Here is a 26,531-nt window from a genome sequence, read left to right as displayed (position 1 = left end):
TGCCTCAGCAAGTTAATAATCTGATTAGTATCCATGAGGATGCAGGTTCAATCCCTGGTCTTGCTCAGTGGGTTAAGGATCAGGGCTTGCTGCAAGCTGCAGCACAGGTCACAGATGCGGCTTGGATCCCTTGTGGCTGTGGCGTAGGCCTGCAGCTGCAGCTCTGATTCAAACCCTAGCCTGGGAACATCCATACACTGTAGGTGTGGCCCTAAAAGGAAAAGAAAAATCTGTTGAAAGCTAACTCTCCCTTAAAATGTGCACCTGTGTATACATGAGCATAACCTTGCATTCTTTTTTTAATTTTTTTTTACCATTCACTGTAGATGAATTAATGCTGTAATGTATACACATATGTATGTGCCATTCCATGTAGAGACAAGATTTTAAGTCTAATCTTTGGGGCCTTTCCTTGGTGTCCAGGGTCAACTGCCAACTGTCTACAGTGCTGAGGATGGCCATGACTCTGCCTTGTGCTCCAGTTTTTTTTTGTTTGTTTGTTTTTTGTTTTTTTTTTTTTTGTCTTTTTGCTATTTCTTGGGCTGCTCCTGCAGCATATGGGAGGTTCCCAGGCTAGGGGTCTAATCGGAGCTGTAGCCACCGGCCTATGTCAGAGCCACAGCAACGCGGGATCCGAGCCGCGTCTGCAACCTACACCACAGCTCACGGCAACGCCGGATCGTTAACCCACTGAGCAAGGGCAGAGATCGAACCCGCAACCTCATGGTTCCTAGTCAGATTCGTTAACCACTGCGCCACAACAGGAACTCCCTAACCTTGCATTCTAAACAGAAAACTTAATGAACTCTTTAAAGTCCATCTGTGAACTATACCCTAGGTTAAATAATTAGTTACTGCCACATCTTAAATTACAAATGATTATAGAAAAATTGCCTCAGTAGAGCATCTAGATTCATCTTTTTAATATATAAGAAAAAATAATTCTGACTCTCCTCTAAAACTGCCAACAGCTCTCCATCTTACCAAAGTCAAACTCAAAATCCTTATGACTAATAGGAGTTTCCTGTGGTTTCCGCTGAAGCACTCAGGTCACTGCTGTGGCATGGGTTCAGGCCCTGGCCCAGGAACTTCTGCATGCTGAAGGTGGAGTAAAAACCAACCAACAAACAAAAAAACAGTACTTATGTCTAAAAATCCCTACCTGATCTGCCTCCTGCCCCTTCCATTTCCTATCTCTTTTCCATCGTGGTCCTGACACAATGACCTCCCTGCTATTTCTCCACTCAAGTCAAGTGTGCTTTAGCCTCGGAGCCTTTACACTGGCTAATTATGCCTTCCTTAAGTTCTCTGCCTAGATATCCACATGGTGAACTCCCCTACTTCTTTCAGTTTCTGCCCAGTGCTACCTCTTCACAGAGTATTTCTCTATCTACTCTAAGTAGGAACTCCCTGCCACTCTAGTCACCATACCACACTTTATTTTTCTTCATAACACTTATCACCAGATGATATACAATTATTTGTTCATTTTCTTGCATTAAAATAAGTTTCTTGAGGAGTTTTTGCCGTGGCTCAGTGGGTTAAGAACCTGACATAATGTCTGTGAGGAAGCAGGTTCAATCCCAGGCCTCACTCAGTGGGTTAAGAATCTGTTGGGTTAAGAATCTGGCATGGCTGAAAACTGAAGCATAGGTCACAAAGGGGGCTTGGATCTGGTGTTGCTGTGTAGGCCGGCAGCTCCAGCTCCAATTAGAAACCCAGCCTGGGAATCTCCATATGCTGCAGGTGCGGCCATAAAGAGTAAATAAATAAAATATAAGCTCCTTGGGGATGGAATTTTGTCTTGATTTTTGTTTTACCCCAGATTTAAGAACAATGTCTGGCAAATAGCAGGCATTCAGATATTTTATTTATTTATTTATTTATTTGCTTTTATTTATTTATTTTTTTAGGGCCACACCCACAGCATATGGAGGTTCCTAGGCTAGGGGTTAAATTGGAGCGAAAGCTGCTGGCCTACACCACAGCCACAGCAACGCCAGATCCAAGCCGCATCTGTGACCTACACTACAGCTCATGGCAACGCCAGATCCTTCACCCACTGAGCAAGGCCAGGGATCAAACCCAAAACCTCATGGTTACTAGTCAGTTTCATTTCCTCTGTGCCATGATGGGAACTCCCAGATATTTTATTAAATTATTAGGGAAAACATTAATGATCTTATAATAAGAGAAAAATGTATGAAACCCAGACATGAAACCCATTTGCAGATAATACTGAGAATGACTGAGGGCAATACTTACTGCAGCACCAAACTTCTGCTGGAACTGATCAATGACTGTGTATGATACCTCCTCTTCCTCTACAAGAGAATGGTAGTATTAGATATATATGTCTTCACTGGCAATAGAATAACCCTCCACTAATTTTAGCCATACTCCTAAACTCCTACTCTAATACACCTCACATATCTAGAAGTAATGAGATTATGTCTAAGCACTGAGAACTATGATCACTTGTGTCAGCCCATCACAGTGAACACTATTAGCATCCTATCTGTCAGTTAGGGATAAACAAAAGCCCCACCAATGGTAATCTTATAAAATACACTATTTACACATTTCCTGTGATAATTCAGTAGTGTTTTCCTCATTATGGGTTTATGTTTTGAATACTTTGACATGTGCTTTTTTTTTTTTTTTTCTTTAAAAAAAAAATGTTTAGGGCTGCACCCTTGGCATATGGAGGTTCCCAGGCTAGGGGTTAAATCGGAGCTGTAGCCACTGGCCTATACCACAGCCACAGCAATGCCAGATCCAAGCCGCATCTGTGACCTAAATCACAGCTCATGGCAACTCCAGATCCTTAACCCACTGAGCGAGGCCAGGGATCAAACATGCGTCCTCATGGATGCCAGTCAGATTCGTTTCCATTGAGCCACAATTGGTACTCTGTTTATACAATTTTCAAAGCTTACACTCCATTCACAGTTATTACAAAATATTGGCTATCCCCTCCCCATGTTGTACAATACATTCTTGTAGCCTATCTTACACCCAATAGTTTGTACCTCGCACTCTCCCACCCCTATATTCCCCACCCCACTGGAAAGCACTATTTGTTCTCTGTGAGTCTACTTCTTTTGCTATATTCACTAGTTTGTTGTATTTTTTAGATTCCATATATAAGTGATATCATACAGTATTTAAGACATGCACTTTCTAAAAGCATATTCATAATAAAAATAACAGTTTAAAATAAATTAGCCCTGGAGATGGGCCAATGTCCATACTTCTGGAATTCTATGGACCCTGAAAGTTAATTATTTTTCTAATTATGTAGCTTAAAAGATTAGAGGTATAGCATAACATACAGTTCTTCATCTCCCAAATGCTAAAACTTTGGTGTGGTATTCCACATACATCTTCCTTTTTTTTCTTGGTGATCTCATCTAGAATCAAGTCTTTAAATATCATCTATAGGCTAGATCTAGAATTTATATCTCCATCACAAGGCTTTATCTTCATCTCTCAGCTTACATTCAAACTTAGGTTGGCCAAAACTAAACTCCTAATCATCTCTCTAAAACCTCTCCTACCCAGAGTCTTTTCCATACTTCAGGCTGTTGAGGCTCAAACCCCTGAAGTCATCCTTGTTTCCTCTCTTTCTCAACCACATCTAATCTCTCGGTACATTATTTTGGCTCTCCATCAACATACATCCAGAATTCCACTGCTTCTTACCAACCATACTGCCACCACAAGGGTCCAAACCACCATACGCACTTGTCTGAAAGTTATTTCAAGTGGCTCCTAACTAGTATCCATGCTTTTACCCTGGCCCTACTCTCAGTATCTATACAGCATCCAGAGTGATTTTATAAAAAGAGAAGTCAGATCATGCTACTCTTCTGCTCCAAACTCTCAAGTGGGAAGTGGAAGTTCTTAAAAAATACCCTTTAGGTGGAGTTCCCGCCGTGGTGCAGTGGTTAATGAATCCGACTAGGAACCATGAGGTTGTAGGTCCGATCCCTGGCCTCACTCAGTGTGTTAAGGATCCGGTGTTGCCGTGAGCTGTGGTGTAGGTCACAGACATGGCTTGGATGCCGCGCTGCTGTGGCTCTGGCGTAGACCGGTGGCTACAGCTCAGATTAGACCCCTAGCCTGGGAACTTACATATGCTGCGGTTGTGGCCCTAGAAAAGACAAAAAAAAAAAACCTTTAGAGGTACTATTTCATAATAGTATAAAAATAGCAATACTTAGGGATAAACATGGCAAAAGATATGTAAAACACAACGAGAACTACAAAACATTGCTAAGAAATTAAAGATCTAAATAAATGGAGAGATATACTGAGTTAGTGGAATGGAATACTCAACATTGTTAAGATGTTAATATTCCCCAAACTCATCTATCAATTCATTTTGATCTTGGAGCTCCCTGGTGGCTCAGAGTGTTAAGGATCTGGCATTGTCTCTGCTGTGGCATGGGTTTGATCCGTGGCCCAGGAACTTCAGCACGGCGTGGGTGAGGTCAAATAACAAACAAACAAACAAAACAAATTCATTGCAATCTCAATAAAAGTCCCAGCAGCACTTTTTTTTTTTGGATAGAGATTGACAAGCTGATTATAAAATTCATAAGGAAATGCAAAGAACAAAGAACAGGTGAAACAACTTTGAAAAAAGAACAAAGCTGGAGAACTAATAGTACCTGATTTCAAGATGTATCATTAATCAACAGTATATAAAACAGACTAGTATTGGTGTAAAGATAGAAAAAAATAGATCAGTGTAACAGAATAGAGTGTCATATATAAACCTACATGTATATGATGGAAAACTGATTTTTGACAAAGGTGTGAAGGTAACTGAATGCAGAAAATACAGTGTCTTCAACAAATGATGTCTGAGTACTTGGATGTCCATATGAAAAAAAAATTGTCCATATCACCATATACAAAAATTGAAAATGAATCACAGACCTAAATGTAAAACCTAAAACTATGAAATGTCTAGAAAAAAACATAGGAGAAAATCTTTGTGACTTTTGAGTTAGGAAAAATTTCGTAGATATGACATCAAAACCATGGTCCACAGAAGAAAGGAAATGGACAGACTGTACATCATCAAAATTTAAAATGTCTGCTCTTTGGAGTTCCCGCTGTGGTGCAGTGGAAACAAATCCGACTAGTAACCATGAGGTTGTGAGTTTAATCCCTGGCCTTGCTTAGTGGGTTAGGAATCCGGCGTTGCTGTGAGCTGTAGTGTAATGAGCTGTGGTGTAGGTCGCAAACACGGCTCGGATGCTGCATTGCTGTGGCTGTGGTGTAGGCGCTTAGCCTGGGAACCTCCATATGCCTTGGATACGGTACCTAAAAAGCAAAAAACAAAACAAAATAAAATAAATAAAATGTCTGCTTTTCAAGAGATGCTTTAAGACAATGAAAAGACGAACCACAGACTTGAAGAAAATATTTGCAAAGCATATATTTGAAAAAAGACTTGTATACAGAATATATAAAGAAACTCTCAACACTGAATAATAAAACAATCCAATAAGAAAATGAAAATAGATATGAACAGACATTCGCCAAAGATATTCAGATGGCAAATAAGCACAGGAAAAAAACCCTCAACATCCTCGGTCATTACAGAAACCAACCAACCTCCAACGACTTCTCTTCTCACTGCAGAGTAAAAACTAAGTCCTTTCAGTGATCTACAAAGTCTTCCAAGACCCACCCAGCCCACTTCATCTCCTATGGCTCTCCTTGCTCCAGCCACACCTCAAGATCGTGGTGTGTTCCTATCTCAGGCCTTTGTATTTGTTCTTTTTTATGACTCAAAAAAAAATTCCACGGAGATACCCACACATCTTGATCCCTCACTTCCTTCAGGCCTTTAGTCAAATGTTACCACTTCAGGGAGTTCCCATTGTGGCTCAGCGGGTTAAGAACCTGACTAGTATCCATGAGGACACAGGTTTGATCCCTGGCCTCGCTTAGTGGATTAAACATCTGTTGTGGCTGTGAGCTGTGGTGTAGCCTGCAGACACGGCTCAGATCCTGCGTTGCTGTGGCTGTGGCATAGGCCAGCAGCTGCAGCTCCAATTCAACCCCTCGCCTGGGAACTTCCATATGCCACAGGTGCAACTGTAGAAAAAATAAAAATAAAAAAATAAGAAAGAAAAAGACAAAAATGTCCCCATTTCAGTGAGACCTGTCTTGGATATTCAAGAATTTTAAAACCATCCTCTCCAAATATTTCTTCTTTTTTTTTTCCTATTTATATGTGACACCAACATACAGTATATTGTAACAATTTATCTTATTTAATGTTTGTTCCCCTGCACCATCACTCAAAGAGGGTAGAGATACCAAACTCTGGTATTTCCAACACCTGGCATTTAGTGTGCACTCAAATATTAAGTAAACTAATTAATAATGATGTTTTACCTTAATTCAGACCCTAGAAACAATGGTCTGAGAGTTCCACATAGAATCTTAATTTAGGCTTATACCAACTCTGAAGAATTGTGAACCATAAGAAAGAGAGCCTAGAAAATTCAGAGCCCTGTGGGAGTTCCCTGGTGGCCTAGCAGTTAAGGATTCAGCACTGTCACTACTGCGGCTCAGGTTTGATCCCTGGCCCGGGAACTTTAACATGCTGCAGGTGCAGCCAAAGAAAAAAATTCAGAGCCCTGGTACTAACCTGATGCGCTGTACTTGAGGTCATTCAGCAGAGAGGTGGTTGGTGCCTCAGGGGTAGAAGAAGGCTTATATACATTTAGGTCTTCATTTTTCATTCTTTCCATCCTGGCTCTTTCTGTATTTAAACTATGCTTACAAAAAACAACAGTTAGACAAAATTGTTCTTTGTTGCTAACACCACACACAGATTGTGCCACTTTTCACAGAGAACCCATTCATCCACTGGTTGCACTGACATGAAGATACCGCCTAAAGATGGAAGGAAACATCCACCTATTTCCTCTCAGTTTAGGAATTACATGGCTAGTGAATCAGAACTAAAGCTTTCTACCTTGATGTGTACATTTGGGTAACAATGTAATTAAAATTATTCCATCATACCTGACAGAAGATGCCATTTCTCTCACTGCACCTTGTTCCACTTCATCCAGTAGTTCCACTGTAAAATAACCAAATGGCTTCCAACAGAGTTTCCAATCTGAAAGCAGTTAACTATCTGTTTCCTCCCCTCCTCACCCCACCACACCCACAGTTTTAATACATACCATGGACAGTAATTGGGAATGAAATGTTGGTCCATAGAGGCCTTCATTGGCCAGCAATAAATAGAGCAGAAAAGACCATCCCAAGTACTGAAGATCTGTAATCTCACATCCTTACATAGCTTCCTTGGTCATTTAGCAGGATTAGGAACCTCTCTACATGTCCACTTTACCCTTTTTGTTTCAGGGCACCTTTGTGGTCATGCAGATTGGTTTGAGAGAGATCTTTTCTTTCCTATTTATTCCGATCCTAATATATCTTCCCTCACACTATGTACTGTTTGAGGGTTTTCTCTTAAATCTTTCACCGATCTGTCCCTTTTATATCTTCATGCATTTAACAGTTCAGTGACATGAAAAGTAATAACAGCTAGACTGGAAATCACAAAAGAAATGTGAGAGACGTATTCCACAGAGACTCTGAAACCATTTATTTTTAACCTAACAGTACAGGGAATACAGGGAAATATTGTATATTACTGATTCTAAGATGAACATTTTCCTTTTTTTTTTTTTTTTTTTTTTTTTTAAGGGATGTAGGGCTGCATCCGCAGCATATGGAGGTTCCACACTAGGGGTCCAATTGGAGCTACAGCTGCTGGCCTATGCCACAGCCACAGCCACGCCAGATCTGAGCCGCCTCTGCGACCTACACCACAGCTCACGGCAACATCAGATCCTTAACTCACTGAGCGAGGCCAGGGATTGAACCTGCAACCTCACGGTTCCTAGTCGGATTTGTTTCCGTTGAGCCATGATGAGAACTCCTAAGATGCACATTTTAAACAACTCCAATATTGGAATTGATTTTCAGTAAGTGCACATGATAGTTTAATTGCAGCAGTGGGAAGAGAAATAGTCTACTTTTTCATTAGTGGCATTTTAGGTTCAATTAGATACACCTAGGTACATTTCAGGGGAAAGTTTCTCAGGGGCCACTATGTTGCAAATGCCTCTTTCTCCTGAACTGTCTAGAGGAGTTGGGTCTGGGGCAGAGAAAGTAAAATTCATTAAAAATACATATTAATCAATTATTATCCTTCATCTTGATAATTCCTATTTAAGGTGCTTTTCATGGAGACCCCTCCATGGCTGACTGAACCACATGGCAGAGAAAGGAGATGGCCATCTTTTGAGCTTAAAAAATTATGAACAAGGCCAAGTTCTGAGAATGTGTTCAGAAGGAAATTAATCCATGTATACAGATTACGAATCTGGTCAGTGGTCAGCCTTCTCCCAAGTTAGGAGATGGTAGTAATGACTCCTTCATTTCTCTTTGTAAACTCATCCACGGCCTAGCTTTGTTCCAGTCCAGAGCCCTGCTTCACTGTAAAGCCTAACAGCTACAGCACAATTAAGATTCCCTCTACTACTGCTACCATCACTGCCATTTTAAAAAGGTGTTCCAGGGACAAAACTATTTACAGCAGCATACTCAGTGAGGAAGGACAGTTATACAGCTAGCTGAACTTGTCTGCCTTAAGGTAGGTCTGGATTGGCAGTCATTAATTTGGTGAGATCTTAACCTCTCCCTAAATTCTATGTCTCTCACAAGACAATCTTTCAGTCAGTGGCAATCTTTCACTTACAGGAGTCATTTCCTTGCCTCACATCTGCCCCCCTGGTAAGAAATACACAAATTTATGAGGTCCAAGATCTCTCATTCCCCCACCCTTCTCCACCGACAGTGATCTTTACCCCTCCTTGGAGGGCTTTTTGCTTTGGAGTTCTGGAAAGCAAGCACCAGTTCTTGCATCCAACCCTTTCCTCTTACGCCATTTGGCTTGGCTGAAACACACTGACCAGATGAGCTTCTATGTCTATTCCTTTAGGCAGACAATTGGATTTATTCTTGCTAAATGGTTTTTGGTGGCAGAAATAAAGTACAGGGTTGTTTCCTGCAATTCCATAATCCCAAAATGTCTGAAAAGATTTTTTTCTAACTCTTTTGGCAGCAAAACCTGAACTGACATGCTGTTACAGTCTTATTTTATTCCACTTAGTATGATTATCCACCCTTTCTCTGTAGAAATGTGTTTTATTACAGAGTGCTGACCAGATCCACTTGAGGTGCTATGTAATATGAACAGAATATACCCTTTGCTAGGTTTTCCAAAAATCCTGGATTTTGAAAGATTTGGGCCCAAGGTTTCAGATAACAGACTGTTCTGCGAACATGTGGTATTAAACTCACTTGTTGAGCAAGACAACTCCTTTCTGTTTATATTCCTAATTCTACCTGCGACCTAAGTCTCTAGGAAGGAGCACCAGCTGCCCTCACAGTATAAAACCAAGATGATGAAAATTCTCTAAGACTCTTCTGCTCATAGTACCTACCAAAACAGTAAGATATGGGTCAATTCTCAAATACCAATTTTAAGAGCTCATAAATGCAAGATAATTTTTTTTTTGGCCTTACCCATGACATATGGAAGTTCTGGGGCAAGGGGTTGAATCTGATGCAGCTGTGACTTACACCATGGCTGTGGCAATGCCAGATCCTTAACCCACTGCACCACAGTGGAAACTTCTTGTTTGTTTTCCCAAATAACGGAATGAGGCAGAGCAGTGAGTTTACTGCTACTGAAAATTCTGATACCATTATTCAAGGAACATGAACTCTCACCATTCACAATCTCATGTCCAAAAAACATCTTCACTCCTGGGACACTTCGACCAGTCTCCACATTCTTCACTGTTATGGAAAACAATTCATTTGGTTAAAAATAAGTAATATTCCCTAAAAGTATAAGAAAATATGATGCCTCTCAAAAGTGCCCAAATTTGAGTTCTATAAAAATCCCCAAATTATCGTGCCCAAGACATAGAGAGTCAGTAATAAAATACAAAGCTATAACCTTGAAACAAGTAGTATAGAGAATAAAGGGAACCCAAGAATGGTCCAAGAGAAACTAAAAGGGCAGTAGTAGTACACTGAATTCAAGTGTCTTCCAAGAATATTCCAAGGCCTTTGGGGATAAGGACTATCTATTTAATATAATCTTTACTGATTTTTATTGTACCTAATTCCAGAAAAACATGTAAGGCCTCTGACTACTTATAGAATCCACACCCTGTTTCATGTCATGCTACATGCTCAAAATGGTAATTGTCAGGAACAACAATCCAATTCCTGGCCTAATTACTGGCTCTACTGTGAGTAGGTGAGGGACTTAGGATAAGTTTAGATGTCATATCTACCACATGGTGTCATTTTTTTCTAGATGGAAGTGTTCGCAGCACCTCTATATTTCCACATCTCTCAGAAATTCCAAATAACTGAGTTTCACCCTCACTAGTCCACTGAATATATTCTCACTGAGGTCAAAGATCACCAACTGCCTATTTGACAAATCCCCAAAAAAGTTTACAATCTGTATTTGGCTCTCATACATTCTTTGACAGTACTGTTCTTGCCTTTGTTCTCTGGCTTACAGGACATTCTTAGTGTTTCTTTCTTTTCATACTAATTACCTGGAGCCACCATACTGAGCACATACTGCAAACCAGGAATCATGCCAATTATTTGCCTACGTTTAATTATCCAGTAACATAATGAGATAGGTATTTCATTTTCTCCATTATGGAGGAATCTGAGGCTCAGGAAGGTTGAATAACTTATTCAAGGTCACACCTCTACTGAAAGACAGTCAGGATGCAAACCCAGCCCTCAGTGATTTTATTTTTTTATTTCATTTTTGGCTACTCCATGGCCTCTGGAGTTCCTGGGCCAGGGATCAGATCTGAGCTGCAGTTGTAACCTATGCTACACCTGCAGCAATGCTGGATCCCTAACCCACTGTGCTGGGAGAGACACTGCTGATTCTGTTGTGCCACAGTGGGAACTCCAGACCTCACTGATTTTTTTTTTTTTTTGTAGGGGGGACAGTTCTTAGCTTGAGCTTTATTTCAGTCTATATTAGAATCCAAGGTTGTCTGCCTTTCTTTGATAGACTGATAGGGCCAGTTCACCAGGAGTCTATTTGCTTGGTGAACCAGCAAGGGTAGCAATTTCCCTTAGAATCAATAACATTTAAAACATTCATGCAATGGAATACAATTCCAGTTAAAATAAATGACAAATATTAATATGGATAAATGTCAAACATACAAAGTTGAACATTATTTTGGATTCTTAGGTGCAATTCTCCACATAACACCAAGCAATGTTGGGGACGGTGGCTGGATGTCCTATAATTTAAATCAGTTCAGACAGTATCTCCCTGTAGATAGCATCAGACTCCACAGATTAAGGGCTCAGTTCCATAAGATTACCCTCCACTTCAGATGCTAATTGAAAGCCCAGGTTATTAACTGGGATTCTGACTGATTTTCTATAAACCAGATGTTCCTATGACCCCTTCCTTGGGTTGGATTAAATTGCTAAAGTGACTTATAAAACTCAAGAAACTGGAATTCCCATTGTGGCACAGCGGGAACGAATCCAACTAGGAACCATGAGGTTGTAGGTCCGATCCCTGGCCTCACTCAGTGTGTTAAGGATCCGGTATTTCCACGAGCTGTGGTTTAGGTCACAGACGTGGCTCAGATCTGGTGTTGCTGTGGTTATGGTGTAGGCCGGCTGCAACAGCTCAGCTTAGACCCCTAGCCTGGGAACCTCCATATGTCGTGGGTTTGGCCCTAGGGGGAAAAAAAAAACCGAAACTCAAGAAACCCATTTACTCACTAGATTACCAATTTATTACAAAAGATATCAAATATGAATCGACGGTCAAACAAAGAGATGCACAGAGCAAGGCATGTGGGAAGGGGGGCAGGGCTGCCAGGCCCACTCCAAACATGCCATTCTCTCAGCATCTCCACAAGTTCACCAAGCTCTCTGAACCCTGTCCTTGTGGGTTTTGATGGAGGCTTCATTACCTAGGCATAATGATTAAATCATTGGCCCTGGCAATTGATTCAACTTCCACCCCCCGCTTCCTCCAGGCCTCAGTAATTTTAATATACATCTTGTAACCAGTGTTCCACATCTCCCTGATTTGCTCCTTCCAGTCTCCTTGGCTGCCTCTACCACCACTGCTTGCCCCTTACACACTGATAATCCCTAGGGTTATGTTCTTCATCCTTCTTCCTTCTCCTTGAATGAGCACAGCCACTTCCTAGGTGTCCTGACATCGATTATTTCTTCAGTATGATTATTCTTCTGAGCACCACTTCCATTTTCAACTAACGGCAGACTTATTGCAAGATTTTCAACCTGATCATTATCTTCTCCCAGTAACCAAGAAACCTGCTTCTCTTCCCGTTTCTATAATAACAGTACTATACCTCTGAGTCATAAATGTGGGAGTTATTTGCCATGGCTCTTTGATTACCTAATTGATGACTAAGTTACTTATCCCCTCTCCTAAGCATTTCTAGAATCTGTCTTCTCTTATCCATTCCTTGCTAAGCCCTAGATCTAACTGCCACCACTTTCTCTTTACTGGGTCCCATGATTGTCTGAATAGTTCTCCTTGTCTCTCCTTGTCTCCTTCAAACCTTCCTTCACACGGCTGTCATAGTCATGTCACTCCCTGCTTTGACCAAATGGTACATAAAGTCAGTAAATGAGTATAAAGAAATATGTTCAAAAAAAAAAGGAAAAAATTATTCAAAAGGAAAGAAACATGTGCAACCTCTTTAGGAATATTTTTAAAAACATGTTAAAAAATGGAGTTCCTGTTGTGGTTCAGTGGGTTACGAATCCAACTAGTATCCATGAGGATTCTGGTTTGATCCCTGGCCTTGCTCAGTGGTTCAAGGATCCAGCGTTGCCATGATCTGTGGTGAAGGTTGCAGATGTGTCACAGATCTGGCGTGGCTGTGGCTGTGACATAGGCCAGCAGCTGTAGCTTCAATTTGACCCCTAACCCAGGAATTTCCATATGCCACAGGCGTGGCCCTAAAAAGCAAAAAAAAAAAAAAAAAAAAAAAAAAGGTCAAAATTAAATACCACTTTTTGCCTATAACACTAGCAAACACTGAGGAAAGATATACATCTGCATTTTAAAAATCCAAGACTAGATTATTTACTATAATTCACTCTCACATTACTAGCAGCAAAGTAAAAAGGCAAGACTTGAAAAACTACTTGGAAGAGTTCTCTTCATGGCTCACCCGCTAATGAACCGATTAGGATCCATGAGGCCACAGGTCTTGCTCAGTCGGTTAAGGATCTGGTGTTACCATGAGCTGTGGTGTAGGTTGAAGACTGGGCTCGGATGCCACGCTGCTGTGGCTATGGCTGAGGCTGGCAGCTGTAGCTCTGATTCGACTCCCTAGCCTGGGAACTTTCATATGCCAAGGGTACAGCCCTAAAAAGACAAAGAAAGAAAGAAAGAAAGAAAGAAAGAAAGAAAGAAAGGAAGGAAGGAAGGAAGAAAAGTAAGGAAGGAAGGAAGGAAGGAAAGAAAGAAGGAAAGAAGAGAAAGAAAGAAAGAAAAACTACTTAAAATATGCATCAAAAACATTTCAAATATATTTAACTTTCACTCAGTAATTTCACTTGTAGGAACTATTCCTAAGAAAATAATTATAAAATAAAACAAACATTAAATTGTATTTTATAATTAGAATTTGTTATAATTACTTTTTTTATGGCCATGCCCTGCAGCACATGGAAGTTCCTGGGCCAGGGACTGAATCCAAGCCACAGCTGTGACCTATGCCACAGCTGTAGCAATGCCAGATTCTTAACCCATTGAACCCGTGCCTCCCTAGAGACCCAAGCCAATGCAGTTGGATTTTTAAACCACTATGCCACTGTGGTAACTCGTTTTAATTCTTAACTATCGAATATACAAATACAACTTATCATTATAAAACACAACAAATATTTTTAAGCTTTTTGCTTTAAAATGTTTAGCCATCAAATTCAAGGTGTTTTTGTATTCTTTTCAGGGTGCACCTGCTGCATATGGAAGTTCCCAGGCTAGGGTCTAATTGGAGCTGTAGCTGCAGGTCTACACCATAGCCACAGCAAGGTCAGATGCAAGATGCATCTGTGACCTACACCACAGCTCATGGCAATGCCAGATCCTTTAACCCACTGATCATGGCCAGGGATCAAACCCACATCCTCATGGATACTAGCTGAGTTCTACGTGTGGCATATGTAAGTTCCCAGGCTAGGGGTTTAATCAGAGCTACAGTTGCTGGCCTATGCCACAGCTGCAGCAACACCAAATCCGAGCTGCATCTTTGACCCACACCACAGCTCACGGCAACGTCAGATCTTTAACCCCCTGAGCTAGGCCAGGGATCGAACCCACAACCTCATGGTTCCTAGTCAGGTTTGTTTCTGTTTCTGCTGTGCCACGACAGGAACTCCAGCTGGGTTCTTAACCCACTGAGCCATAATAGGAACTCCTGAAGTTTTTAAATAACATGAGAAAATGTTTGTTACAGTGTTAATTTAAAAATGTATATATAGGGAGTTCCCGTCATGGCAGAGCAGAAACGAATCTGACTAGGAACCATGAGGTTGCAGGTTCAATACCTGGCCTCACTCAGTGGGTTAAGGATCTCGTGTTTCAGTGAGCTGTGGTGTAGGTCGCAGACATGGCTTGGATCCTGCATTGCTGTGGCTATAGTGTAGGCCAGCAGCTGTAGCTCAGATTCCACCCATAGCCTGGGAACCTTCATATGCAGCGGGTGCAGCCCTAAAAAGCCAAAAAAAAAAAAAAGTATATATAATGGAGTTCCCACTGTGGCACAACAAGATTGGTGGTATCTTGGGAGTGCTGGGACTCAGGTTTGATACCCAGCCCAGCACAGTGGGTTAAGGATCTGACATTGCTACAGCTGTGGCTTAAGTTGTGACTGTGTCTTGGATCTGGCCCGGGAACTTCATATACAGAGGGGACGGCCAAAAAAAGGAAAAAAAAATGAATATGTGATACACCCAGCTTACTATGTTAACTATATTAAATTTACATTATTAAACACTCCAGGGAGGAGTTCCCTGATGGCCTAGCACTTAAAAGATCCAGCGTTGTCACTGCTGAGGTTTGGATCACTATTGCAGTGCCAGTTTGATCCCTGGCCCAGGAACTTCTGCATGCCATGGGTGTGGCCAAAAAAAAAAAAAAAAAAAAAAACTCCAACAAACAAACAAAATACTACAGAGAAATACACCAAAATGTTTCGCCTGAACTGAATACTTTGTTGAACAAGGATTTGGCATTTACTGATTTCTGTCTACTCGATGCCATTTATTCAGGCTAGCAGTGTGCTCAGTCCCCCTGCAGACAGTGGTAGTCTATTAGATTTCCAGGACATCTCATTAAGATGAGGAACACATCCCCCCGACCCCCACCTCCAACCAAACAGCCCTCACCCTACCTTTCCTCTTTTTCTTGTCTGTAACTTCACCAGCTATCATATAACCTTGAGGTTTGAAGCCATGTGCTAAAGATGGTAATGCAGAAAGATAAGGAATCCTGGGTCCCTGACAACTCTGGGGAGAGTCCCAGTAGCTCTGGAATACCTGCCTTCTTTTATATGCAAGAATAAACTCATTTGTTTAAGCTACTGAAAGTGAATCTGTTTCTAGCAGCTGGGCATGGTTTCTAACTAGCATAACATTAGAATTTCAGACAACTAACTTGAAAATCTATATGACCCTTACTTAAAAATATTTCAAACTGTTCCTCTTCACTTTCAGAGTTGTCTAAATGTTATGACATGTGAGGTTCTTCTGATCTGTCCCAAGCCTACTTCTCTTCTACAGCCTTTTCTCTCACCAAATCCTCACAGTGACATTTACTTAGGTTTTCTGAATGCAGCAAGGTTTTTTGTTTTGTTTTGTTTTGCTTTTTAGGGCCACAGTGCAGCACATGGAAGTTCCCGAGCTAGGGGTCAAATCAGAGCTACAGCTGCCACCCTATCCCATAGCAACACAGGATCCGAGCCACATCTGCGACCTCCATCACAGCTCACAGCAACACTGGATCCTTAACCCACTGAGTGACGCCAGGGATCGAACCCTCAATCTCATGGTTCCTAGTCGGATTTGTTTCTACTGCACCACCACAGGAACTTCTCCATAGCATCCGTGCATCCCTCTATCAGAGAGGATATCACACTGGATCATATGTTTCTACTTGTTTATCTCTCTCCAAGTTTTTCGAAAACAGAGACATGTTATTCTTATCCAAAGCCCTGGTACCCAGTACAGTGCCTGGGGTACAAAACTCAGTAACTGATTACCAAGAGAAATAATATTGCGAGAGCCTGGTATAGTCCCACCTTAGCCCACAAAAGTCCTTTTTTTTTTTTTTTTTTTTTTTGCTTTTTAGGGCTACACCCAATGCATATGCAGGTTCCCAGGCTAGGGGTTGAATTGGAGCTATAGCTACTGGCCTACAGCACAGCCACAGCAATGCTGGATCCTTAACCCACTAAGTGAGGCCAGGAATTGAACCTGCAATCTCACGTTACTAGTCACATTCGTTTCCACAGCACCACAATGGGAACTCCCCCATAAAAGTCCATTTTAACTCATAATATGGCTTAACAATGACACCAATCTTGCAAATGTCATTTACACGTTTCAGTTGTGAACTTGAAACTTATCATACCAGGAAAACAACTCCTCCAGCAAGTCAATATTCTAGCTGAATAAAAACAATATATTGGAGCTTCAAGGTGAACACATGAAGGAACTAGAAGGGTAGCACTCCCAGAGAGGGTAGAAACTCTAGCCCTTACCCTACAAATCCTTTCCACTTGGCTGTTTCTGAATTGCATCCTTTATATGAACCAGTATTGAAGCTGGGAAGTACAGAGGCTACCTTGTAACCATGAGGATAACAGATGATCACTGAGTTGGCAGAGCAGGAGCACAAGACACCTGATCCCTCCTGGCATCTTTGAGCCACTCAAAGATGGGATAGCATGAGAAAAATTAATCCCTTATTGCCTTTTGAATTTGCCTATTGAAGCCAAAGGCAATTCTATCTAATACAGTGGTTATTTTTAATTTCAAGATGCCTATACAAAGAAATTAAAAGTAGTACCCAGTTTTTTAAAAAAAAAAAAAACTCTCCATATTGAAAATGTTCACTCTCATGTCAATAAAAGTATAGAAGTGGAGACAAGCCAGCATATATAGCCATACTGCTCTGTGACAGAAAACTGCATTCTAATCTTCCTCACCACCCTTTCCCTAAAATAGGAATAATGCCACTCTCCCAGCTGCTAAGGGAGCCCAGAGCCATCCCCCAAACTTTGTTATTAGTCTCCTAAAAGGCAGAAGATTAAGAAAAATAAAATGAGACCTTTCTTCAGGACAACAATCTTGTTAGGGTCCACATGCTGAAGCACTCCCTCAAAGATGCCACAAATCAATGTGAGTTTCACTCTTCTCCACAAAATCTGGTTGAGGAAATGGTAGTCACTGCTTGGATCCATACTACCTGATTCCAAAAGCAGTCTTCAAGTAATCTTCTTTAAGTATCCAAACACTTGAAAATAAAAGAGATCCATTATTTAAAAAAAATAGTGTGGGAAGAACAGAGTTATTTTTCCTTTGCACATAACTGGAAGGGACAAGAAGAATAAAAATACTAGAGTAATTCAAACCTGTTCATCTTTTTAGAGTGATAATGAGAAAAGGATCATTTTAAGTACCAATTCTAATTTATACATGGGAAACTGAAAATTATAAAACTTTGGCTTGGACTTCTTTGTCTATAAAATGGCTTAATAGCACTTTTCATTCCTTAGCTAAATGGGATAAGAAGAACATTTAGATGGTTTTTAATAGCACATACATACATCTCTTAACATCAACCAAAAAAAGTACAAGAACAAATGAAAAAAACTGATATCGGCAAATATTTGCCACCACACGTTGTGATGAATTGTTTACCTAGATATGTCTGGGACCTAGCCTCTTCTGAATGTAGCCTCTTCCAGATTAGTCACACTTCCAGAGTCTGACATTTGGTTACCAAAGAATAAATGACTTAAAACTATCATAATTTACACATTACCAATCCAGCTGTCATGTCACTGTGAGGGCCATTCCACCACACTGTAGCTAGAGCTCAGGGCTTGGGCTGCTGTAATATCACCAACCAGGCTGTGCAGCCTAACAGATTAAACTGCCCCATGCCACACTGGTTCTGTAAAACTCAATTTTTTTTTAAAATGATACATGCTCATTACAAAAATAACAATGCAGAAATGTACAAAGAAAAAACTGACCTCCTGGAAATAACTATCACTCATTGAAGATACTCTTACATTTGTTTGTTTGTTTGTTTTAGTTTCGGGTGTTTTTTTTGCTTTTTTTGGTGGGGGCACACGTGTGGAAGTTCCCAGCTAGGGGTTGAATAGGAGCTGCAGCTGCTGGCCTACGCCATAGCCACATCATCATCAGCCTACGCAGGATCCAAGCGACGTCTTCAACTTACACCACAGCTCACGGCAACGCCATATCCTTAACCCAGTGAGTGAGGCCAAGGCTTAGACCCAAATCTTAATGGATACTACTTGGGTTTGTTACTGCTGAGCCGCAATGGGAACTCCTACTCTTATGTTCCTTAGTGTAATACTGTAATTTAAAAGATGAATCCTTTTTTTTAAAAAAAGTATCTTTTAGAACAATCCTGTTATTTGGATGTCTTTGCATTTAGAACCCCAGCTAAATGTTTAAATTTACATTGGTTTAAATTTAAAAGTGGCTTGCCTTTGCCACACTAGGAACAGTCAACCAGTGAATTTTCCATTTACTTTAGCTATAAAACATTGACCAAATAACTAAGGCCCAGTTCAACTAGGAAGAAGATGAGAATGGTTTAAATTTAAAAGTGGCTTGCTTTTGCCACACTAGGCATAGACAACAAGTGAATTTTGCAACTTATTTAACTATAAAACATTGACTAAATAAGGCCCAATTCAACTAGAAAGAAGATGAGAAGTTATCATTTTTAACCAGAAAAACACATTTTAAAATTTAAGGTCTAGCAAGTGCTTTCACAAAAATTATTTAATGCCTCAATAATTACCTAATTTACAGATGTAGGACTGACGCTTAAAGATGTAAGACACCTGCCCAAAGTCACAGAGCTAGAACTTGAAACTTGAACTAAAACCCCTACGAGATCCCTGGTGTTATGCATTCAGAGACAGCATAAAACAAGTCACCAGAGCACCTGGAAAGACCATTCTTCTTTGCTCACTAATCCAACAGGCAAAGGGGAATTTTTACAGAAATAACAGCGAACCTAAAACTGGAAATACCAGCCCTTCATAGAGATAATCATCTGTATTTTTAAAAACATAAGAAACAAGTTTGTGAAATGCTTGGACAATAAGGAAATTTAAGAAATGTTAAAGTAAATCAGAAAAACAACACAAAGCAAAGAAAGCCTTGAGGACAGCTGCAAAAGGTAAGATTCAAAATTTGGAAGAACAAGTAAGGTCAGGATCCAGAGACAGGCTTCAAGGCAGACTCAGAAAATGGACACATGTCGCTGACATCAAACTTTTTCTACCATACTCATACTCGCAGGATAAAAGGAAGCTCCTGTGGTCTAGACGAGCATATCCAAAATGCTACATTCTGTGTATGACGGCAGACATTATTAGGACAAAACAGAGTAAGTCAATCACGAAAACAAACTCAGTAAGACTATAAACTTGATCTCATGCCAATCTATCAAAGCCTTAGGTAAAGCTTAAAAACTAGTAATCTAAGTTGACTTGGGCAGCTCGCTAAAATAGCCTTCTAGTACTTAGGTACTAAGTGACAGAGGTCAAAATTTGGTTCTTCCATAATTCAAATCTGTTCTGTAATAAGCCCAACAATCGAGTGAAGGGGTGTAAAGGCACTGAAGCCACAGTTAAAGATCTGGTTCACCTGGCAGGGTGTACTAATTTAACAAGTGGCTTTAAGCGTTTTCAGGAAAACAAAAATATGCCATGAGAACAAAATGCAAAATCCCTCATCTTTAAGGCAAAATAAGAAACTTAAAAACAAACTGCGGGCCATACACTAGAAATTCTCTCCTCCACCGTTAGATTTTTTTTTCTCCGACGGAAGTTTAGGAAATCTGGTCCCTATTTCAGCCAAATGGTGAGTTCCTCGCGCTTCAGTCTTGAACTAACAAAAGAGGGACTGCTGTTAAGGAAGAACTCTCGGGAAGTTCCAAGCCCGCGGTGGCTGTTACCAAAGGACAGTCCAGAAAAAAACAAATTACAGAAAAGTACGCAGCGCAGGACACCGACGCAGCGGAGCGGACGCCAACCGGCCTGAACAGAAGGTCCCGGCTGTTTCCCAAGGAGCCAATCAGCGCGCGGCCCCGAAGCTGGCACCCGAGCGCCCCCCAGGCAGGAAAAATGAGATGCAACTCCCAGCATGCAGTTCCCAGGAGACACGCCCTGGCTTTCACCCAAGCGACGTTTTGTCTATTTTGATTGTTTCTCTCCGCGATCCATGCCAGTTGTAGGGTGGGGTTTCTAGAATTAGAGTTCTGTGATAAAGGGGTTGGCTACGCTGTATGTCACAGGTCTGCGTGTTGTAAAACGGTGGGTCAAGGCGTTGCCCTTTTAATTGCGGTCTCTAAGGCCAGAGTGGCATTGCCCATTTAAGGCCGGTGGCATCATGGTTCCGGGGGCGTGGTCCGTTTTGAGCTAGACCTGGCCTGGCGCTGGGCTGATTCATTCGGGGGCTGGAGCTAGGAACGTCGACGTCGGCTCCTGAGCCGGGCGCAGTCTCACTCCCAATTGGCTGGGCCTCTGGGCCGCCCTTCTCCGCGCGCCACCCCTGGGTTCCCTTCCCGGCCCTCAGTAGAAATACTGCCCTCTCCGTTTTTGACCCCGGTCCTTCCTCCCCTTCTTCCCTCTCTCCTGCAGCCGCTGTCGCTTCAGGCGCCCCTGCTCCCGGAGGAGCTCCCGGCTTAGTGATGGGGTCCCGGGCCTCCACGTTACTGCGGGACGAAGAGCTCGAGGAGATCAAGAAGGAGACTGGCTGTGAGTTCGGGTAGGGGGTGGCAACGCGGCCGGGCGCCGCCGGTTGGCCTCAGGAGGGAGGGTAACTGTAGCTGAAGTCTGAAGCTGGGGTGCCGGGAGGTTGTGGGGTTCCTGGGAAGTTTCCAGCGCTAGAGCTTCGGGGATGATGGAGAACCAGTTCTTACAGCTACAGCTACCCAGAGTGGGGCTCTGGCTCCTGTGGGGTTGTCCTGCTCAAAGTAATCCCGCTCTTTTCTCCTCTTGCACTTGAAAGTCTCCGAATTTTTTATCTTTCTGGAACAACCTCAAATTTCTGAAGGAATCCTGTAGAAAACATTCTGTCCGTTTCTGTGACGTTTCTGGGCAGGGTGTTACAGCTACTGACAACGGTGGGAAATCAAACAAATTATTGCCTCAGCTAGAAAAATAAATACAGAAAGTGAGATCGTATAGTAAGGCTTTGGAAGACATGACCTGCTGATGGGAGACCTTAAAGAGTCAGGGATCTGAGAGTGAGACTTCTTTCATTTTGAACTTGTGGAGAGAAAGTACGGATTCTGTGACTACCAGTTTTTTAAATTTACACTGAGGATGTTTGCTGTCCTGATTTCAGATATATTGATTTCTATTATGCTGGTTTACTTTATGCAGTCGCCATAGAAACTGGATGTGCTCCAAAAATCTCAGTGTGAATTTGTTTTAGGAACTGACTTTAATAATCCAGTCTCTTCCTCATTAACCAGAAAGGGGTAACATGGCTTTGGGATTTCAGAATCCCAGAAAACATCATATATTTGTGTAGCTGGCCCTCGATAATGCGTATGATATTTTCTCTTCTCACTAATCCATTATGACTCATGTATTTTACATGATTTGTGGAAGCATCTGGGTTCTGAGTTTTAGGATACCTGTCTTTGATAATGAGATGACAAGTAAGTCACCGAATGGTCCATTTGCAGATAATAGTGAGTGCTTGGGTAACTTCAGAATTACTCAGGCAGTGGTGGCCTGAGATAAATTAAATGCTGTTTAACTTTCTAGAATCTTCAAGTTGGAAGGGATGTTATTTATCTAGTCTCATCCCTTCTCAGATTGGTTTACTGCTTTCAGCATCTCCAAACTCATGGTCATTAAGTCTCTCCATAATGACTTTAAGGATGGTGAGCTCACCACCTTCCAATGTAGTTCTTTTTATTATATTTATTTTATTTTTTAGGGCCAAACCTGCGGCATATGGAAGTTCCCAGTCTAGAGGTCAAATTGGAGCTTCAACTGCTGGCCTATGCCACAGCCATAGCCACAAGGGATCTGAGCCACGTTTTCTACCTACACCACAGCTCACAGCAACACTGGATCCTTAACCCACCAAGTGAGGCCGGGGATCAAACTCATATCGTCTTGGATACTAGTCAGGCTCATTACTCCTGAGCCATAATGGGAACTCCACCTTCCAAAGTAGTCCTTTTTATGATTTTGAACAAATGACAGAAAATAGTTAGCTGTTTATAATGTGCAGTATGTTTGGCCACTTGACCTTATGGTCATTTTATGACTTACTCTGACTCCAAGAGTGGAAATATGGGCAAGAATTTTAACACTTTGTGGCTGTGACCTCTGGCCACACTTGTAAATATAAGAACTACTTTATTTTATTTCATTTATTTATTTATTTTAGGGCCACACCTGTAGCATATGGAAGTTCCCAGGCTAGGGGTCAAATTGGAGGTACAGCTGCCAGCCTATGCCACAGCCACAGCAACTCGGGATCCGAGGCTTGTCTGTGACCTTCACCACAGCTCATAGCAATGTTGGGTCCCTGACCCAATAAGTAAGGCCAGGGATAGAACCTGCATCCTTATGGATACTTGTCGGATTCATTTCTGCTGTACCACAACGATAAATCCTGTGAGAACTACTTTCTTAGGTGACACCAGAGTTAAAGTGTTTGTGCTTAAAATAAAAGTCATATAATGAGGGAGTGTGCATCAGAGTGAAGGTGGAAAAAGCAATTTTTGTCTTAAGATGAAGGGAGCAGTAATCCCATTCTGGTTTTATTACATTTTAACAAATGAAAGGGGCCTCTGTTCCTATAGAACTCTGTCTGGGTTATTTTCCTATGTGACTTGTGAGAACTGAGTACTCCTGCAGTTATTTTCCTAGCTGCTGAAAAGTAAATCAAGCTGAGGGAATTATCACCCACAGCCAGTGTAAAAGTACGAATTAAGTCAGAAAGCCTAATGAAACAACTACTTATTGAATTTTTGCAGTGTCTTAGTTCAGTACCATGCTGGGTATTCAAAGCAGATGGTGACATAAGATGCCCACAACCTGGTTGTGGAGATAAGCCCACAGGGTTAGGTACCTGAAATTGTGTGGTACCCACATTCAGAATTCAGGGAAGAGTTCTTGTGAGGTGGCCTGAGGAGGACTGGAATTGGGCCTTAATACATGCATGATTTGATTATGTTTGGATAAATTAACCTAGGGCATTTCGAGTGGCTTCTACCCTTGTCCTCCCCTGGCCTGGTACACCGTTATTCCTCTGCTCTGGAAGTTGAGCCACCAGTGTATCCAGTTAGTGCTCATCAGCATAGTTGATTCTTAAAGCAGTAATCTTAAGAGTTCCTGTTGTGACTCAGTGGGCTAGGGACCCGACATAGCCTCTCTGAGGTTGTGGGTTTGATCCCTGGCCTTGCTCAGTGGATTAAGGATCTGGCCTTGCAGCAAAGATGTGGCTCGAATCCCATGTTGCCGTGGTATAGGCCAGCAGCTGCAGCTCCAATTTCACCCCTAGCCCAGGAACTTCCATATGCTACAGGTGCAGCCCTAAAAAGAAAACAAAAACAGGGAGTTCCCGTCATGGCGCAGTGGTTAACGATTCCGACTAGGAACCATGAGGTTGCGGGTTCGGTCCCTGCCCTTGCTCAGTGGGTTAACGATCCGGCGTTGCCGTGAGCTGTGGTGTAGGTTGCAGACGAGGCTCGGATCCTGCGTTGCTGTGGCTCTGGCGTAGGCCAGCGGCTACAGCTCCAATTGGACCCCTAGCCTGGGAACCTCCATATGCCACGGAAGTGGCCCAAAGAAATAGCAAAAAGACAAAAAAAAAAAAAAAAAAAAAAGAAAGAAAGAAAAGAAAAGAAAAACCACACACACAAACCCTGTCAAAAACACTTCGTGTGGGCGTAAAACATTTGATGTATTGTCTTTGTTCTCTTACCTTCTTTCACACTGTAGCATTCCCATAAAGTCATTCGAATAAAAGTTGTCATTAGGGGAAAGGTCACAAGTGTCTTGGGAGTTTCTGTAATCTTCACCTTTTAGTTCACTTAACTATGTGGCAATAACCTGGAGTGAATTACTTAAAACCATTTAAAAAAAATAGCCACATAACCTGTGAGAAACAATTCATGCCAACTGAGTAGTAATAAAAGCCAATTCATTTATTTTTAGTCCCTAGCTTCTGGTGTGTGGCATGTGGTATGGCGAAGGTGTTGAACAGGTTTGGGAAGTAAGTTTTCCTGGGTGGTGAGGTTTTGTTTGTTTGAAAGGGTGGAGTGGTGATAGAATTATGGTGAATTTCTCTGTAGTTAAAGAACACAAGCCTGGGAAAGGCAATTTGCTTGAGCATAATTTCCTGGGCTAGAATGTAAGTGGAAGTTCAATGTCAGGCTGCTCCTGCCTCAAAATGCAGGACCCCTTCGTGGGCCTCACCTGCCTTGCCGTAGTTCCTGAAGGTTCTATCGTTACAGGAGACCCTGCTGTCTTCTCGGTCTTAATGAAATGGAATCGCACACATAACTAACACCTTTAGCTGGTTTGAGATTACGTGATTTGTAGAACTCTGTACTTTCACCAACCCCCAACATTTTATGATGAAAAATTTCAAACATACAGAGATGTTACAATAGTATAATGAACATCCATGTACCTCCTATGTTAATTGAACAGTTGTTACCACTTTGCTAAGTTTGCTTTGTCTATTTATGTATATCTTTTGATGAACCATTTGAAAGTTGCAGATATCAGAACTCTCCATCCCTAAATCCTTCTGAGTGTATCTCCTGAGAATAGGGATTTTTTCCTACATAACCACAATACAATTATCACACCTAAGAAAGTTGATTATAATTCTATAACTATTTGTCATTTAGTCCATATTCAAATTTTCCCAATTATAAGAAGGTAGATTTTTTTTTTTTAATGTCTTTTAAGTCTCTTTTAATCTACAGATTTTTTTGAAAGAGTAGGCCAGCTCTTGAAGTCCTCTTGCCCCGGGGAAATGTGAAATGGTTAGGTGTGTTCAGGAGGAATGCAGAGGTATAGACTTCAACTTCTCAATCTTTTATCTAGAATTACCTCTGGTTGCATGTATATGATTTATCGAGTTTATCAATCCATTCTTCTGCATTAAGATTTTTTAAAAAGATATATTTAGGATAAAGGCAAGGGCAGAATAACTCTTTTCTTACTCCCTTTGCATTTTTATTCTTCATACTGTTTTTCCTCCTTGGTGCTTGGCAATTCTCTGAAAATGCCTTCTTTCTCTGAGGATAGTCAGAAAGGTTTTAGTTCAGGAAGATTAGCAGGGTCTTTTAAGTAATCTTTCAACAGTAAAAACTAATTACTTGCCCAAACATGGAAAAAAATGTAACTTCATTCAGGATATGCCTTCATGCACAGCTTTTTCTGAGAGTACTTGTAAACTCCTGAGACTTTGTATTACCAAGAATGGTGGAAGTTTGGGGCACCTGTCCTGCTAGCCTAATGCCTTCTAGTGAGAACAGTTTACTGGAAATTTGTCCTGCCTTCATTTGTGGCGGTTCCAGTACCTTTTTGCTTTTTGAAGTTACTCTGAGCTCTACATCTTAGAGGTTGTGTTATATTCTTTGTCATAATGGATTTAGCACCTAAATTAAAGCCTGCTTGCTTGCTGCTGCTGCAGCTGCTGCTTCTTCTGTTTGCTTTTTAGCAATATCATTATAACATTAGCTCTGAAATTTAGGAGACAGATTGAGATGTAACCATACTGATTGTGTTAAAAGTTGCCATTTGGTTGGACATTTCTTTACTGATTTCCATATAGCCCAGTTTGTCCTAGAAGATAGCCATTTTATGGTTGTTGGCTACTTATTTACATATTCATTTTTAACATCTTGGTTAATTATGAACTCATGCAGCCATAAACTGATCTCTTTTTCTGAAATATGGGGTATAATGCCATCCCAGTATTTCCTAAGGGAACTTAAAGAAATCATAATATAAGGTTTCAGTGTCCATTTCTTCCAGAGGATGTTCTAGATTAGAAGACATCTGATGGGTCATTTGCTAGTTGAAGAGGTTGGGCTAGACATT

The 26,531-nt window shown here is 41.3% G+C and overlaps 2 protein-coding genes across 8 annotated transcripts in view; one reads left to right on the top strand and one right to left on the bottom strand.

Annotated features, from left to right (window-relative positions):
* EXD1 (exonuclease 3'-5' domain containing 1) overlaps positions 1 to 20,891 on the bottom strand; it is a 41,025-nt gene extending 20,134 nt beyond the window's left edge. For 2 of the 7 annotated variants that reach the window (XM_021097503.1, XM_021097534.1), the window contains exons 1-6: positions 20,223 to 20,891; positions 17,501 to 17,686; positions 9,844 to 9,912; positions 7,057 to 7,114; positions 6,677 to 6,801; positions 2,266 to 2,324 (exon numbers count right to left, since the gene is read on the bottom strand). In XM_021097503.1, the coding sequence (XP_020953162.1) occupies positions 2,266 to 2,324; positions 6,677 to 6,801; positions 7,057 to 7,114; positions 9,844 to 9,912; positions 17,501 to 17,633 (444 nt within the window). In that variant the 5' untranslated portion in view covers positions 17,634 to 17,686; positions 20,223 to 20,891. Of the gene's footprint in view, positions 1 to 2,265; positions 2,325 to 6,676; positions 6,802 to 7,056; positions 7,115 to 9,843; positions 9,913 to 17,500; positions 17,687 to 19,234 lie in introns of all 7 variants that reach the window. The other 5 variants (XM_013993165.2, XM_005659737.3, XM_013993164.2 and 2 more) reach the window with 5 other exon arrangements.
* The window catches only part of CHP1 (calcineurin like EF-hand protein 1), a 38,543-nt gene continuing 32,902 nt past the window's right edge, over positions 20,891 to 26,531 (top strand). Inside the window, exon 1 of the mRNA XM_013993169.2 lies at positions 20,891 to 21,200. Within this exon, the coding sequence (XP_013848623.1) occupies positions 21,134 to 21,200 (67 nt within the window). The 5' untranslated portion in view covers positions 20,891 to 21,133. The remainder of the gene's footprint in view (positions 21,201 to 26,531) is intronic.

Source organism: Sus scrofa, chromosome 1 (assembly GCF_000003025.6).
Source record: "Sus scrofa isolate TJ Tabasco breed Duroc chromosome 1, Sscrofa11.1, whole genome shotgun sequence".
In the NCBI taxonomy this organism is placed as follows: Eukaryota; Metazoa; Chordata; class Mammalia; order Artiodactyla; family Suidae; genus Sus; species Sus scrofa.
Note: the sequence above shows the minus strand (reverse complement) of the source record. Positions and strands in the feature narration are given on the sequence as shown.